This window comes from Oncorhynchus nerka, linkage group LG24 (assembly GCF_034236695.1).
Source record: "Oncorhynchus nerka isolate Pitt River linkage group LG24, Oner_Uvic_2.0, whole genome shotgun sequence".
Classification (NCBI taxonomy): Eukaryota; Metazoa; Chordata; class Actinopteri; order Salmoniformes; family Salmonidae; genus Oncorhynchus; species Oncorhynchus nerka.
Genome location: NC_088419.1, coordinates 19,260,255 through 19,278,107, shown reverse-complemented (window position 1 = coordinate 19,278,107; position 17,853 = coordinate 19,260,255). Strand labels below are relative to the sequence as shown.

The window sequence follows — 17,853 nt, the reverse complement described above, 5'->3', positions numbered from 1 at the left end:
CCTTCCTCTGGTCTCTATATAACAGGACTTCTCTGACGGGGATCAGTGACTTCACCTGCACTAAGAACAGAATCATTCAGCTGTGTCTGGAACTCACCTCCACCGTTCAGAAGGTTTGTTCTCTAATCATCACTATTCACTCTCATGAGGTTTCATAGGACTTTGGGATGACTTTGCCTACAAGGAAACTACTTGTGTGTGTTTGTTAAATTAGCATGATGCATGAATATTTCTTTCATGCTCGTAGTCAACACACAAATTAAAATAGAGCCCCTCTCATGAACGTTCTGGGAACCAAAAATGACAGTTTTTTAAGGCATGTAAAAAGCAAAACATCTCTGAAAAAATTCTCTGTGGTTTCAAAGCCCGTCTGTCACGTTCTGACCTTTATTTCCTTTGTTTTGTCTTTATTTAGTATGGTCAGGGCGTGAGTTGGGGTGGGCAGTCTATGTTTGTTTTTCTATGTTTGGTTTCTGTTTCGGCCTAGTATGGTTCTCAATCAGAGGCAGGTGTCGTTAGTTGTCTCTGATTGAGAATCATACTTAGGTAGCCTGGGTTTCACTGTTGGTTTGTGGGTGTTTGTTTCCGTGTCAGTGTTTGTCGCCACACGGGACTGTTTTGGTTTAGTTTCTTCTCTTCACAATTCTTTTGTTATTTTTATATTTAGTGTTCAGTGCTTTCTTTGATTAAAGTTATGGACACTTACCACGCTGCACCTTGGTTCGATCCTTACTCCTCTTCAGACGAAGAGGAGATCTGCCGTAACACCGTCTTACATGAACTTCTAGGGTCACAATGTCTGTCACACGAGACCTTAAAAACCCTGCATGAGAGGCTACTTCTTCTGATCTATTACTCATTGAGGTGGAGTTCAAATAGGGAGTGTAAGCTGAATTTGTGCCCCACTGTCACGCCCTGACCTTAGATTCTCTGTTTTTCTATATATTTTCATTTGGTCAGGGTGTGACTAGGGTGGGTACTCTAGTTGTTGTATGTCTAGGGTTTTTGTCATCTAGGGTTTTTGTATGTCTATGTTGGCCTGTATTGGTTCCCAATCAGAGACACCTGTTTATCGTTGTCTCTGATTGGGGATCATATTTAGGTAGCCATTTTCCCCATTGTTAGTTGTGGGATCTTGTCTATGTTGAGTTATAGCTTCACGTTTCGTTTGGTTGTTTGTTGTTTTTGGTCATTCATTAAAAAGAGAATGTACACATACCACGCTGCGCCTTGGTCCGATCCTTATGACGAACGTGACACCCACACAGACACTCACCACAGGATGCAATAAGAACAGGACCACTGGATGGTTAAAGCACATGTTTGTTTTTTTAGAAGGTGGATCAGCTTTAATATTGCGGATAGATTGTTGCTTTCATCAATGTAATTGCCTGCATAATTTCCAATCCCCCATATATTTTGGGGGTAAATATATATACATACTGTACATACACATGCACACATATATATATATAAACATTCATACATATATATACATATACAGTTGAAGTCAGAAGTTTACATACACTTAGGTTTGAGTCATTAAAACTCGTTTTTCAACCACAAATTTCTTGTTGACATCATTTTCTGGTATTTTCCAAGCTGTTTAAATGCACAGTCAACTTAGTGTATGTAAACTTCTGACCCACTGGAATTGTGATACAGTGAATTATAAGTGAAATAATCTGTCTGTAAAAAATTGTTGGGAAAATGACTTGTGTCATGCACAAAGTAGATGTCCTAACAGACTTGCCAAAACTACAGTTTGTTAACAAGAAATTTGTGGAGTGGTTGAAAAACAAATTTTAATGACTCCAACCTAAGTGTATGTAAACTTACGACTTCAACTGTATACACATACACACTTTTTTAAATATACCTTCCTTTATTGTTCCCCAAACCCTACCACCCCTCCCCAATTGGAGTAAACTAGTGAACAACAACGCTTAGGCTTCTACTTCCAGCTTATATATACTATATACATTTTACAGACACAATCTATTTTACAATAGTTATATTTTGTTTGTTTTTAGTCCTGGCCTTCCTCAATTTCTGATGTCCATCCAGTTGGATTTATATCTGCCATATATTTTTAACTGTGTTATTTCACAAAAGTTCTGAACCTATATACATTTTACAGACCCTGTATGTTTTACATTTGTTATGTAGTTGGTATCAGTCCCACCCAACAGCTCCATTCAGCCCCTCCCATCTATCTCTTAACACCATCCATTTTGGATTTCTATTTGACATATATTTTTCAACTGTGCTGTGGTGCTTCACAAAAGTACTGATATTCCCACTGAAGACCTCCACCAGCAGCACGTGGGAGGAGGAAATATCAGCCTAATTCTGCTCTCTCCCTCAAAACGTGAAGTATACAGAGTCTGTTGTATCCCAAATGGCACCCTGTTCCCTATATAGTGCACTAGCCAATAGGGTCCTGGTCAAAAGTAGTGGACTAAAAAGGGAATAGGTTGCTATTTAGGACACAGTCATAGTGACGGATACAGAGTGGGAGCAGTGTCCTCTCCACCTCACTGCTCCCTATAGTTAAGTGACGCCACAGATCTGTCGTGCAATCATCTTGTCACACTGTTTACAGGGAGTTGTTATTTAAGTGCCCACAAGACACATCGTCCTGTATATTTGGGATGCTTTTTGCATTCCTGTTTGGTTTCACTCCCAATTTTTTATTTCCACAAATATTTGTCCTCCGCTCACTGCTAATTTGTGTTTTCGCTCACTATTTCCTGCTACGCCTCAGAGGGACACAGCTTAAGTGTTTTACTGTAGTATCTTGTGAAATATACTTCTGTCTCTGATTGCAGGACTGCACAGTTTATGACATGGAGGAGAAGATTCTGGAAGTGGTAAGTGGTGCATCCTCTTTTTACCTCTGGTCTGGTCTGTTCACCAAGTCAGCCCTGGAGCTTCCAAATAAACACACTGCATACAGATATACACACAGGAAACACACACACACACACACACATACACACAGGCAAAGCATGTACACACACACACACACACACGTACACACACTTCACTTTCCTGTAGAGACTGCCATGGTTCTTGTGATGTCTGATATGTTCCCGTATGGGTGCAGGGATTTGTTTATACAGTGCAGAGCTGTTTTCCAAATGACACCCTATTCCCTATATAATGTACTATTATTGACGAGACCCCTATGGACATGGTGAAAAGTCGTGCACTACATGGGGAATATGGTGCCATTTGGGATGAATCCCAGTGCTGTGATGGTCTACAGAAACCCTGCTTCCACATCCTGGGTGAGATAGCCCTGCCTAGGGGGCCTTTGGGCTACACAGTCAGCTGAAAACTTAATTAACTAAGTGATAATATTAGTTTGAATCAGCAGTTTCCCTCAGAAGCTGACCTACTGTATAACCTCAGCCTCCCATGCTGTGCTGTTTACAGCCAAGTTGTACAATGCTTATGTAAGTGTGTCAGGCTGTTGCAGCTTTAAAGCTAATATCCTACAATACTACCCATTTTGCCATGAGGCAGAGAGAAAACTTTGCAGTTTTAAAGTTTAAATGAAAGTGCATTTGTGTAAAAAATAAATAAATACAGAATGTATTGAGCTGTGTATACCAATATCCCTGTAAGCCTCCTAGGCCCACGTTTCCCAGGGATAAGAAATTGTAGATTAATAAAAGTCTTTCCACCAATTCAGTGCCTTTTGAGAAGTGTAAAAAAAAAGATGTTCATTTCACTGAATTTCAACATTCTGTCATAGAGAGCACACAACTTCATAAAAAACACACTTTCCTATCTCAAGAGGTTGATGATTTGTTCTTAAATCAGCCATGAATCCCCTTGTGACAGGGGGAATGGAAGCTTGTTGTGTGCAATTGAATGCAAGCTTCACACCTTTAAAATGTTTTTAATATATATATTTCTACCCTGTCTATCTATGGGTAACAGGTTTGACTTGTTATGCTCGACCTGCTCAGTTTTCCACCACAAAACATAGGAAAATGTCCAAAAAGAGTAGAACTAGCTCTAGGAACACACTAACACCTCCCTTTATTTTTGAAGACCCCTAACTACAGCCCCAAGCACCATGTAATGACAAAGCTATGACAACATGGATTGTAAAGGGGCCCTACCTATCTGCCCTATGTTATGACTTAGAATGAGTGGCACCTTGTGGTGCAACTGAAGTTCCTATGGTAACTTGTTTGTCAGAAGACAAATCCAAAACAGAAGGGTATAGAAAACAACGGAATTGAATTCAATGAGTGGCAGTGTACAGAGCTACAAGCACAAGGCAAAGTAACACCCACGCTAAAATGTCCCTTGAAAGAACCATTATACAACGGGGTGGGTCTAATCCTGAATGCTGATTGGCTAAAAGTGCATTCCAGCTGGTGTCTATTCCACAAGTAACCACCGACTAAATCAATTTACTGTGTTCCATCTGACTGCACAATCCACTGTCTCATCAGCCTAGGCAGGGAAGTTATAAACTTGATCTCCACTATTTAAAGCATCTGGACATTATCTCCATTTCTTTTAGACACACATTTCGTTTTCAAGCTGACAGCTGAGATTTGTATAAACCTTGTTGTTTATCTCCCCGACATCTGCAACATTGTTTCAATATTCAATTTCGATCTCCAACTGTCTCATAGTAATGAACGTGTAGGTGTTGGGAGTCGGTAGGAGAGAGAGAGACAGGCAGCGTTTCTCAGCCAGTCGAAATCATGAATCAGCTGGCATCATTTTTATGGATATATACAATTGAAAAATGTTGAAACGAAGTGGAGCTAGTTTGCAGTCTTTCCAGCTTCAGATTGAAGTGATTGTGTTAGCTGTGATGTTGGCTAGCTCCTCTGAACAACAGTGTTCTAACGAGAGAGCACGTTTCCTACGCCAGGTGAAATTGTGCCTCGTTAGCTCATTGTTATGAATGTATCCAAATGAATGTCACCAGAAAACAGCTTAAACAAATGCAGCTATTGTTTTTATGCTGTCTGCACTGTTTGACATGACTGTAAGTTAGCCGTAATTGGCTAGCTAGCAAGCTAGGGATAAGAACGTTGCCAGCCTGTATGGCAATGGACCCTTTAGAACAAACGACTATACAGAACAAAAAGACTGAACGACTGGGTCGCGTCTCTGGCAATAGAACGAACGACGCATCCCAGTTTGCCGGCCCTCAACTTCGTCTCGGACCTAACAACACCCTTGCTAATATATCCTCCAAACACTTCTTCTTCGATAGGGTTTAACGACGGTTGGCATCCAATGGTGCATTACCACCACCAACTGGACAGGTATTGAATAAGAAACAACATTTACATTTACATTTAAGTCATTTAGCAGACGCTCTTATCCAGAGCGACTTACAAATTGGTGCATTCACCTTATGACATCCAGTGGAACAGTAGTGCATCTAAATCTTTTAAGGGGGGAGGGGGGTGAGAGGGATTACTTTATCCTATCTTAGGTATTCCTTAAAGAGGTGGGGTTTCAGGTGTCTCCGGAAGGTGGTGATTGACTCCGCTGTCCTGGCGTCGTGAGGGAGTTTGTTCCACCATTGGGGGGCCACAACAACAAACATTCCAGGAAAGGGGGAAAAGACATCATACAAAATAAAACACACAAAAACATCATACTCCTTCAATCACAGTCCACTCCAAAATACATCCCTAGATAGGGCTACATTCACCGCCGTGCTGTGAAATCACGAAGACCCAAAAAACGTTCAGCGGCATTCACAATGATTCACATTTTCTTAAACTGTACAGCACAAGCAGAGAAGAAGTCTATGACCATTGCAATAAATAATACAAAGTCCACCTTTTTAACACATAGCATTTCACTATCCCTCGGTTGATGAGAAACCTTCCCTGGTCCGGGTGGCTCTACTACCATTTCTTCTTCTCCGCCACTCGTTCCTTTCAGTTTTCTCACCGTCCCTACAGATAGGAGACACTCTGGACTCTACTTACCCTTGCCACCTCATTTTCCTTCACCCTAACAGGGCACCCCAAGAATTCAGGCGCATGTTCACCTCTACAGTTGCAGCATTTCCCTTCATCTGGCATACAATATTCTTTCCTTCTGTACACACTTGACACATGACCAAATATTTTTAATTCATGACACTTAACGGGCTTGTGCACAAAAGCTCTTACAGGGTATCTCACGAATCCTATCTTTATACAGTGGTTTGTTCTTTAAAAGTTGCAGCATACTGCAGCAAAGCTTGAACGGTACCGCAGAATTATATGGCACATTATTTAAGTGTCATTGTAACCATTAAAGCTAATTAGTGCTAGTTTGACCACTAGAGGGCATCTTTGAGAAGCATTTGATAGCCTTCCATAGTGGCTGTACTAGAGAATTTAAAACCTTTTTTTGAGAGAACATAGTACATGGGACTGATTTTAGGAAATTTTGCATAATTTACTTAATATTATGGTGTTTCTATTCCAAGAAATACGAAAAACCCTCTGGGTTTCCGTTAGGATGGAACGGAAAATATGGCACTGTACAATATGGCGGTCGGGAGTAGGCTACAGTACTGGGCAATTTAGCTAAAGAATCCCCGTGTCGTGCGGGCACGCGGGAGACCAGGGTTCAATTCCCTGAATGGGAGGCAGGAGTAGGCTGTCCCTGTAAATAAGAATTTGTTCTTGACTGACTTGCCTAGTTAAATAAATGTTACACTAAGGGGATAACATTTCTACACCCTAATTGTATAATTGTAGTCTAACCAATACCCAAATGGAGATTCAGTGAAAATAAAAATCTTATTGATTTATCAAGACCAGTCCCCATGCTAATCTCGGAGCAGCGTGAAACGGTGCTAAAATAGTTGTAGGCTATTGCTTCTAACTTCAATATGCTCTTTTAACAGCACATTACTCAACACTAGTGAGACTCATGTCGCCTACGGTAGGCCTGCAGTATATTGAAAAATATTGACCTCCAATAATTACATATGGGTCTCCCGGTGGCGGCCGGCACAGGTATCAAACCTGCATCTTTGGCAACGCATTTTGCACTGCGATGCAGTGTCTTAGGCCACTGCGCCAATCGGGAGGGCTATTATAATACTGTACATAGTGTCCAGGTCAGGATAACCAAAACATTTCTTTATTAAAGACTTTCAGGTACTTATTTATTGTGAATCAACGCCATGAATGAGTGAGTCACTCAGCTTTATGTAGGTGCCGGACTATTTGACTGTGCCATCAATTTGATAATATATAATGATATTTTGGAGGTTATTTCGTTTTCAAAAAACAAAAGTGAGCGATTGTAATCTGAGTAAAGGCCAAAATAATATTTGTAAAGGCCAAAACATGTATTTTTGCTTTTAGAGGGAGAGAAAAGCTGGGCCAATTGGGCGCCACCCTATGGGACTCCCAATCATGGTCGGATGTGATACATAATAGTAATAAAAATAATTATTTCTGGTGTATTAAATTGAAATTACAAGGACTGCAAGGCAGTCCCATTGTGCGCCTCTCGGGAAGTCATGACAAATATGACCAATATATATTGTCCTGCTAATATCAGGGTTAATAATATATCTGTGAGAATATCCAAGGGGCTTTTATATAATTCTAAATGAAAAATAATATGAATCACTTTGTTTAAAAAATAACAATATTTTGGAGATGATTTCGTTTTCAAATAATGTAAAATGAGCGAGAAAAGGGACATTCTTGAACAAGGGGTGAGACATTGTTACTAATTTGTAAATAAAGCTAGTTGTTATTTAGAATTATTTATTGTTTTTAGAGGGAGAGAAACCAAAAACCTACAGTCATCTCATGGGCCTCCCAATCGAGGCCAGCATGGGTATTGAACCAGCATCAGTAGCACTGCGATTCAGTGTCTTAGACCGCTACGCCACTCAGGCAATGTACAATGTCACCGGTCGGGAGTAGACTACAGTACTACAGAAACACAGTAGCTCCTTGGGACCTCCCCCTTGTGCTGGTCTGGTGCAATGAAGTAGTGATGCAGGGTACAATACTAAACCACAAATTACCTCTAAGTCCCGCAGCATAATCACAAAACTTTTAGTGGAGCAACCACTGTATGAGAAGGGAGAGATCCTTCATCAAAGAACAGTAGCATGGATGAAGTGAACTTCTTTCCTCCATCCACCATACAGGTCAGTCGACGTGCACTCCCACTCCATCGATGTCTTCAGTTATATTCTCTGCCTTTATTTCTTGCACCACCCCAGAAATAACCTTGATAGGTGCCCTGCTACGGAAATCCATGCAGGAAACATTCCACTAAGACATTTTTTTGAGTCTTAACACACGCTTCTTCTGCTCCGCAGACAAAAATCTAAATAAGGCCACTTCTTTTGTGACTCTCACTGACTCCATACTTTCTTCCAACACATTCCAGATTTTCCTGGAGACAATAAATGGATTTCCCAAGTAGCATTGATCCAAAACCCTGACTCCGACCAAAAATCGATTCTTGTGGTTTCCTATTTTCCAACATACTTTACTTCTCTTGTTTCCCTTTTTGTTTGCCACTGTAACCCACTCATTCTCACTTTCTGGTCTATTAGCTTCACTCGGCTCACTAGCCGTTTCAAACTAAATCTCAGTTTCCGCCATCTTCCGTCCCCCATATCCATTCCTTCCAACCTCCAAGGCTTCTCTGGCATTATCACTTAATTATAAATGGGGTGATTCGAGCCCTGAGTGCTGATTGGCTGACAGTTGTGGTATATCAGACCATAAACCACGGGAATGACAAAATATTTATTTTTACTTCTCTAATTACGTTGGTAACCAGTTTATAATAGTAATAAGGCACCCTGGGTGGTATATGGCCAATATACCATGGCTGTTCTTATGCACGATGCAATGCAGAGTGCCTGGATATAGCCCTTAGCCACACCCCTTTCGGGCCTTATTGCTTAATTAACCAATCCAGTCATTAGCACTAACGTGTGACTACAGTCTTTCCCTCCCCTCACCTGAAGTTTAGCTCCATCATGCATGATCACACACCAGAGATCCAACACACCAGAATAGCTCTTTATAATAACCATAACCTTGTCCCCAGGCTAATTGTGCATACATTGCGAGGCAGTGTCTTGTTAACGAGATTACAATGACAATGGTTATTTCCCCAAAGTTCAGTATACTGAACAAAAATATCAAATGCAACATGCAACAATTTCTAAGATTTCACTGAGTTACATACATATATGAGGAAAAAAGTCAATTGAAATAAATTAATTAGGCCCTAATCTATGGATTTCACATGACTGGGAATACAGATATGCATCTTAGGGTTACAGATACCTCACAATGGGCCTCATGATCTCTTTGGGGTATTTTTGTATATTCAAATTGTCAATCGATAAAATGCAATTGCGTTTGTTGTCTGTAGCTTATGCCTGCCTATGCCATAACCCCACCGCCACAGTGGGGCACTCTGAGCAAACTGCTCACCCACACAACGCCATACACATGGTCTGCGGTTGTGAGGCCAGTTGGATGTACTGCCAAATTCTCTGAAACGATGTTGGAGGTGGCTTATGATACAGAAATGAATAATCAATTCTCTGCCAACAGCTCTGGTGGACATTCCTGCAGTCAGCATACCAATTGCATGCTCCCTCAACTTGAGACATTTGTGGCATTGTGTTGTGTGAAAAAACTTCACATTTTAGAGTAGCCATTTATTGTCCCCAGCACAAGGTGCACCTATATGCCACACCTGTCAGGTGGATGGATTATATTGGTAAAGGAGAAATGCTCACTAACAGGGATGTAAATACATTTGTGTACAATATTTCCGAGAAATAAGCATATGTAACATTTCTGGGATATTTTATTTCAACTTAGAAAAAATGTGACCAACACTTTACATGTTGCGTTGATATTTTTGTTCAGTGTAAATTTGTGTTCTGAGACAACGTAGCTGAGTGTATTCAGTTATATGTTCCATTCCAGTCTGTGGCTCTGAACGTGATCAGTGAGCAGACGATGAGGACGACCTCTGACCCCCAGAAGAGTCAGATGGCCTGTCTGGAGGAGGTCCATATCACGAACATCAGACCTAGGGATGGACTGGTGAGAAGAGTTAGCCTGCATCCCAAATGGCACCCTATGCCATATACAGTGGTGTAAATACTTTAAAGTACTACTTAATTTGATTTTTGGGGTATCTGTATTTTACTTTACTATTTATATTTTTGCATACTTTTACTTCACTACATTCCTAAAGAAAATAATATTATTTTTACTCCATAAATTTTCCCTGACACCCAAAAGTACTTGTTACATTTTGACAGGAAAATGGTCCAATTCACACACTTATCAAGAGAACATCCCTGGTCATCCCTACTGCCTATGATCTGGCGGAATCACTAAACACAAACGCTTCGTTTGTAAATTATGTCTGAGTGTTGGAATTTTAAAGGGTTTATACTTTTACTTTTGATACTTAAGTACATTTTAGCAATTATATTTACTTTTGATACTTAAGTATACTTAAAACCAAATACTTTTAGACTTTAACTCAAGTAATATTTTACTGGTTGACTTTGACTTTTACTAGTCATTTTCTATTAAGGTATCTTTACTTTTACTCAAGTATGACAATTTAGTACTTTTCCCGCCACTGACCGTATACTGTATAATGCACAACGTTTGACCAGGGCCCATAGGTGTCAGGTCAAAAAGTAGTGACTAGTGAAGAGTCTTACATGATCAGCCCGAGCTAGATGTACTGCTTGATTTCTCAGTCTCTGAGATTGATTGCTTCTTCCTTACATTATGCTGTCCTGTGTCATCTTAGGGGTTGTATATCAAATCCACCTACGACGGGCTTCACATCATCACAGGAACCACAGAACATGTGAGTATCCCGTCTATCCCGATAGTAGTAGTCTGGAGTAGTTTGGAGTAGTCTAGTAGTCTGGAGTGTAGATAGTAGATGGTCTGGAGTGATCCAGTCAGATGTACAGTACTGTGATCTGTCTTTCTGTTGTCCTCTGCCCTCCAGTCTCCAGCAGACAGAACACACAGGATCCACGCAGGAGACGAGGTCGTCCAGGTCAACAAGCAGACAGTGGTAGCTACCTCATAGAGCTTCTCTCATCTGTCCATTATCTCTCAGCCTAACCCAGGGCTGAGAGAGACCAAATATCTTTGATAAATCAACAACAAGCTCTTACTCAATAATGGTAGGAGCACAGGGATAGACAGAAAGTGTTGATGATGAAGGTTCTGCTGATGGCACTGATGATGATGGATGTGATGATGGGATTGATGATGATGGGAGTGATGATGATGGATGAGATGATGTGATGATGATGATCGGAGTGAGGATGATGGATGTGATGATGATGGATGTGATGATGGGAGTGATGACGATAGATGTGATGATGATAGATCTGATGATGGATGTGATGATGGGAGTGAGGATGATGGATGTGATGACGATAGATGTGATGATGATGGATATAATGATGGGATGATGATGATGATGGTAGTGATGATGGGAGTGATAATGGGAGTGAGGATGATGGATGTGATGATGACGGATGTGATGATGGGAGTGATGACGATAGATGTGATGACGATAGATGTGATGATGATGGATATAATGATGGGATGATGATGATGGGAGTGATGATGAGAGTGATAATGGGAGTGAGGATGATGGATGTGATGATGATGATGGATGTGATGATGGATGTAATGATGGGAGTGATGACGATAGATGTGATGATGGGAGTAAGGATGATGGGAGTGATGATGGATGTGATGAAGGGTCTGCTGATGGGAGTGATGATGATGGGGGTGATGATGGATGTGATGAAAGGTCTGCTGATGGGAGTAGTGATGATGGATGAGATGATGAGGGTTGTGATGCTGGATGGGTCTGACGAGGTGTCCTATCTGTCTGTCTGTGGTGCCTCCAGGTGGGCTGGCAGCTGGACAACCTGGTGGGTAAGCTGAAGGCGGACCCAGCAGGCGTTACTCTGGTGGTGAAGAAGAGGCCCTCGGGTACCTTTAGCTTCACCCCGGCCCCCCTGAAAAACATGCGCTGGAGGCCCCTTCTGGTGCAGGTAGAGCCGTAATACACACACACACACACACACACACACACACACACACACACACACACACAGCTTGTTTGATTGAAGAACAACCATAGAACAGGTGGTCCCAGCTCCCCTTATCCCTGTTGATATCATAGTGTTGAATCAATTCTGGATATATTTTCATCTGTCATCATAGGTGTGACATTTTTGTGTTTGGTATCCCAGAGCTGTTTGTTTTTGGTGCGGTTTGACAAGATAGGACAAGTTCCTCAGTTATTCAGCCACCCGGGCTGCGTCTTTCAGTGGATGGGTTGTAACTAATAATTAATCCCTTCTTCCTATTTCTTCCTCAAAAAAAGAACAGCACAAAGTCCAACCATGTATTGATGTCAGACGTCTTTTGAAGGTGACTCATGTTCACAGATCATGGGTCTAGTGTGACTGAATAGGCTTTGTGTTTCAGAACCCGTTTAGGAAGTGTGTTTTAAATAGATTGCATAGTCCTTCAAATGTCAGTAGTGGGCTGAGTCAGTGTGTCCCGACTACACTGTAATCTCGCCAGGTCTGGATTTTACCAAAGGGAAATTTGCTTAATTCGAAATAACGCCATGTAACGCATTAGTATTTTGGTGATTATTTTGCTGATCGTTATGGTGAAGTTGTCTAATTTTATCAGCTAAGCTACCTCAAGCCAATCATTTAACACAGATTTCTGTTGTTTTAGTGTTTTTATTTGACAACATTTGGAAATATCTGGGAATCTATTCCGTTACACCTGCAATAACATCAATAACATCTGCTAAACACGTATATGTGACCACTAAAAATGTATTTGATTTGATTATTATAACAAGTATTTTGTTGTTCTGTGTGTTAGAGCGCCCTGAGTATGCCTAAGATCCAGTCTCCAAAACATGCCAGTGAAGCCCGCATGAAAAAAGAAAAGCCAGCCATTCTGGACCTATTTATTCCTCCTCCCCCCACTGTACCCTATACCCCACGGTGAGTATCTGTCTGTCTGTCTGTTTGACTGTCTGTCGGTCGGTTTGACTGTCTGTATCTCTGCCCTCCTCAGGATTTAGGAATGGGAAAACCCCAACTCTTGTTTAGTCCATTAAGTCCCATGTACTTAGAACTTCTGTTGAAATTACTGTTTGGGAAGAAAAAAGTATTTGTACCCCTACAATGCTGGATACTCCTCAGTTAGCTGGATACTGCTCTGTTAGCTGGATACTGATCTGTTAGCTGGATACTGCTCTGTTAGCTGGTTTCTGCTCTGTTAGCTGGATACTGCTCTGTTAGCTGGATACTACTCTGTTAGCTGGATACTACTCTGTTAGCTGGATACTGCTCTGTTAGCTGGATACTGCTCTGTTAGCTGGATACTCCTCTGTTAGCTGGTTTCTGCTCTGTTAGCTGGATACTGCTCTGTTAGCTGGATACTACTCTGTTAGCTGGATACTGATCTGTTAGCTGGATACTACTCTGTTAGCTGGTTTCTGCTCTGTTAGCTGGATACTACTCTGTTAGCTGGATACTGATCTGTTAGCTGGATACTACTCTGTTAGCTGGATACTGATCTGTTAGCTGGATACTACTCTGTTAGCTGGATACTGATCTGTTAGCTGGATACTACTCTGTTAGCTGGATACTGATCTGTTAGCTGGATACTACTCTGTTAGCTGGATACTGATCTGTTAGCTGGATACTACTCTGTTAGCTGGATACTGCTCTGTTAGCTGGATACTGATCTGTTAGCTGGATACTACTCTGTTAGCTGGATACTGATTTGTTAGCTGGACACTACTCTGTTAGCTGGATACTGATCTGTTAGCTGGATACTACTCTGTTAGCTGGATACTGATCTGTTAGCTGGATACTGATCTGTTAGCTGGATACTACTCTGTTAGCTGGATACTGATCTGTTAGCTGGATACTACTCTGTTAGCTGGATACTGATCTGTTAGCTGGATACTACTCTGTTAGCTGGATACTGATCTGTTAGCTGGATACTACTCTGTTAGCTGGATACTGATCTGTTAGCTGGATACTGATCTGTTAGCTGGATGCTCATCTGTTAGCTGGATGCTGATCTGTTAGCTGGATACTACTCTGTTAGCTGGATACTACTCTGTTAGCTGGATACTACTCTGTTAGCTGGATACTGCTCTGTTAGCTGGATACTGATCTGTTAGCTGGATACTACTCTGTTAGCTGACATTGATGTTGTTTCTTCTTTTCCTCTCATCACAGAGATGAGAAGCCTACAGCCAGTGTCAAACTGAGACCGAAGGGTTCACAGTCTCCAAACTCCTTCCTGGATGAGGGCAGACGGCGCTTCACCATTGCAGACTATGACAACAAGATCAGAGTCTGCCCCCCTCCTGAGCCCAACCTCCAACCAGCCCAACCAGCCCCAGTAACCCGCCTGAGACAACGGACATCCAGACGGGGTCAGTACCCTAACATACACACACGCACAAACAAACACACACACACACACAAGGTCAGTGCACACACACACAATCACACTTTTACCCAGATTAATCACAGTAAAGATTGATAATAATTGAAAAGATTGATATTTGAACTCTTTACAGGTAAACCACGGCCCCTGTCCATGCCTGTAGACTCGTGTTTGGGCATGTCTGATTCATCCTACAGACCCTGGCCCCAAGGGAGAAAAGGTACACCTGCTACATCTATAGCACTGGGTGCCATCTGCATCCCAAATGGCACCCTATATAGTGCACTACTTTTGATTAGGGTCCCGGTCAAAAGTAGTGGACAATATAAGGAATAGGGTGCCATTTGGGACGGAACCTAACTGAGGCAAATCCACTGTTATCAGAAGGACCATTTCACAAGCTCATTTACACTGCAGAACAAACTGAGGCAGACTCGGATTGCATGCCTTAAATTCTTAAGTCATTGTTCATTAACTTTGGGGTAAGCCCCAGCATAACCAATGTTGACTTTTGCCGCAACTTCTTCTTAGACTCAATTATTCTTAAACAGCGATGGTTCTGCGGATGTTGTGAGACAAGTGTGTTCGTTTGTGTATGTCTATGAGTATATCATGTGTGTTCGATGAGTATATATACATGTACCAGTGTAAGTAGGCACAAAGGTTTTACTGGTCAGAGTACAGTCAGGAAAAACTCTAGTTTCTAGCTCTAGTTATGCATCTACAGTCTATGCCAGCCCCATGCTGAGATTCCTGTCTTATATATGGTTCTTGCATGGTGATGATGTTCTTGGATGGACAATGAAGTCCTATTCTACTCTTGCAGGAGAGGACATCCTGCACAGATACCTGAGTAACGAGCGCATCGCCACCATCTCTGAGGAGGCCTCGTTCTTCCCCCTACCCTACAGACCCCTGGAGGGTCGATCTGGCCAGCTGGTCCGTGGCGTCGACCACATCCGGGGCTCCCAGTGCTTCATAAATGCTGACCTGCACAACAGCGCCACCATCCCCTACCAGGAGGCATCATCGAAAAAGGTCCCGGCTACAATTATGACCCCTAGTGCTGCTGCTACTCCCAAACGCCCTCCGTCTGAACCCTCTTCGATCCTGGGGGGCTGGCTAGCCCGCCTCAGGCTGTTGAGTCATTGACGAGTGCCTCGACCTTGTGGACAGTGGAACGTGTGTCGCCCCCACTGCCTTTACCTTGCTATAATCTAACAGTGGTATGGATTCTCCACTCAGTATTCTGACTAACACCTACCATACCTGGAACGTTCTGTTGGAACTTGGAACACTAAAACAGCTTTTGGAAGCTTCGCTTCATTTCAACGCCACATAGCCTAGGGGTAGACCATTTGGTTGGATCTCTCGCTACATTTCAACTCTTTGGCGTGACAGACCTGGTTTTAGATTCAATATGCTGACAGATTCAGAATGTTTCGTGGAGGAGTTGGAGAAAATTACAAGAAAGTTTCTGTTTGTGCTCATTTTCCTAATCAAGAGAAGGACTATCATTCAGGTTTAGGGAACATTCGCCTTGCTTCTGTAGGTGAACTGTCCTATGTGTAAATTGTTAAGTTATTTAGTTTGTGTCTGTACAGATTTCTTGTACATACGTTTAAAATCATTTTAAGAAGTTGATTTGATTTTTGTGCCGTTTTATTTTGTATTTCATTTCATGAGTTGATATATAGATGTAATTAAAGCCTATCATTTTATTTGAGATCATGTGCTTCTCTTCATAGTGTTTCATGTTACTATGCGATGGACATAACTGCCAGAGTTGGCCTTTCTTGAAGCTACCTTATGAAAACCCTTGATCCGGTGCTGTTACAAATAGTGTGTTTTGTGAGTGAGTGAGTGAGTGAGTGAGTGAGTGAGTATTTTTGTGAAGTTCAGGTAACATTTCAAAAAAGTGTAACTACTTTATCTCACTAACTGGTCTTCAATAAAACCGGTATGATTCAATGTGAAACTATAACATGATGTCATGACCAGGAAGACACTGAGACACAGATAGTGCCTTAGCAACACTAACCATACATACTAAACATATGCAAGAGCTGTGAAGCTTGTATTAAAGGAGGAAATCAGTGTCTTCATTCCAATAATAGAATAGAAAAAAGCAGCAGTAAAAAATAACAATATATACAGGGGGCTGCTTGTACAGAGTCAATGTGCGGGGGCACCGGTTAGTTGAGGTAGTATGTACATGTAGGTAGAGTTCATTAAAGTGACTATGCATAGATGACAACAGAGAGTTGCAGTGGTGTGGAGAGGGAAGGGGGGGGCAATGCAAATAGTCTGGGTAGCCATTTAACTAGATGTTCAGGAGTCTTATGGCTTCGGGGTAGAAGCTGTTTAGAAGCCTCTTGGATCTAGACTTGTCGCTCCGGTACCACTTGACGTGTGGTAGCAGACTGAACAGTCTATGAATAGGGTGGCTGGAGTCTTTGACAATTTGTAAGGCCTTCCTCTGACACAGCCTGGTATAGAGCTCCTGGATGGCAGGAAGCTTGGCTCCAGTGATGTACTGGGCCGTTCGCACTACCCTCTGTAGTGCCTCGCGGTCGGAGGCCGAGCAGTTGCCATACCAGCCAGTGATGCAACCATTCTGGATTTTCTCGATGGTGCAGCTGTAGAACCTTTTGAGGATCTGAGGACCCATGCCAAATCTTTTCAGTCTCCTGAGGGGGAATAGGTTTTGTCGTGCCCGCTTCACGACTGTCATGGTGTGCTTGGACCATGTTAGACCTTGTTGTCGATGTAGACCCCAAGGAACTTGAAGCTCTCAACCTGCTCCACTGCAGCCCTGTCGATGAGAATGGGGGCATGCTCGGTTCTCTTTGACCTGTTGTCCACAATAATTTCCTTTGTCTTGATCACGTTGAGGGAGAGGTTGTTGTCCTGGCAGCACACGGCCAGGTCTCTGACCTCCTCGCTATAGGCTGTCTCGTTGTTGTCGCAACTCACAATACTTTTCAAGTGCTTTGCAATATGAATACCTCTGTGATAGTTTCAACATTTTCTAAACTATAATTAAAAGGTGCAATTTCACTTTTGGTTGCTTCTTTCTTGTTTGTTCTTTCTTATCTCAACAATAATTACTTAAAAATAATGATCTGATTGCCATTTGAAAAAATAATTATAACATATTGCAGAACTTCGAAAAGTTTTTTAATGCAGACCGATCATGAGGCAGACTTTGACATAGCTTCCCATTAGGTACAGATGTCAATTCGACGTCTATTCCATGCTGGTTCAACGTAATTTCAATGAAATTACGTGGAAACAACGTTGATTCAAC

The 17,853-nt window shown here is 41.9% G+C and overlaps 1 protein-coding gene across 1 annotated transcript in view; it reads left to right on the top strand.

Annotated features, from left to right (window-relative positions):
- LOC115107623 (connector enhancer of kinase suppressor of ras 3-like) overlaps positions 1-17,853 on the top strand; it is a 48,490-nt gene that overhangs the window by 19,620 nt on the left and 11,017 nt on the right. The window contains exons 4-13 of the mRNA XM_065008477.1: positions 26-113; positions 2,832-2,873; positions 9,978-10,097; positions 10,825-10,884; positions 11,032-11,100; positions 11,954-12,100; positions 12,954-13,078; positions 14,330-14,529; positions 14,677-14,763; positions 15,370-15,687. Coding sequence (XP_064864549.1) covers positions 26-113; positions 2,832-2,873; positions 9,978-10,097; positions 10,825-10,884; positions 11,032-11,100; positions 11,954-12,100; positions 12,954-13,078; positions 14,330-14,529; positions 14,677-14,763; positions 15,370-15,687 — 1,256 coding nt within the window. The remainder of the gene's footprint in view (positions 1-25; positions 114-2,831; positions 2,874-9,977; positions 10,098-10,824; positions 10,885-11,031; positions 11,101-11,953; positions 12,101-12,953; positions 13,079-14,329; positions 14,530-14,676; positions 14,764-15,369; positions 15,688-17,853) is intronic.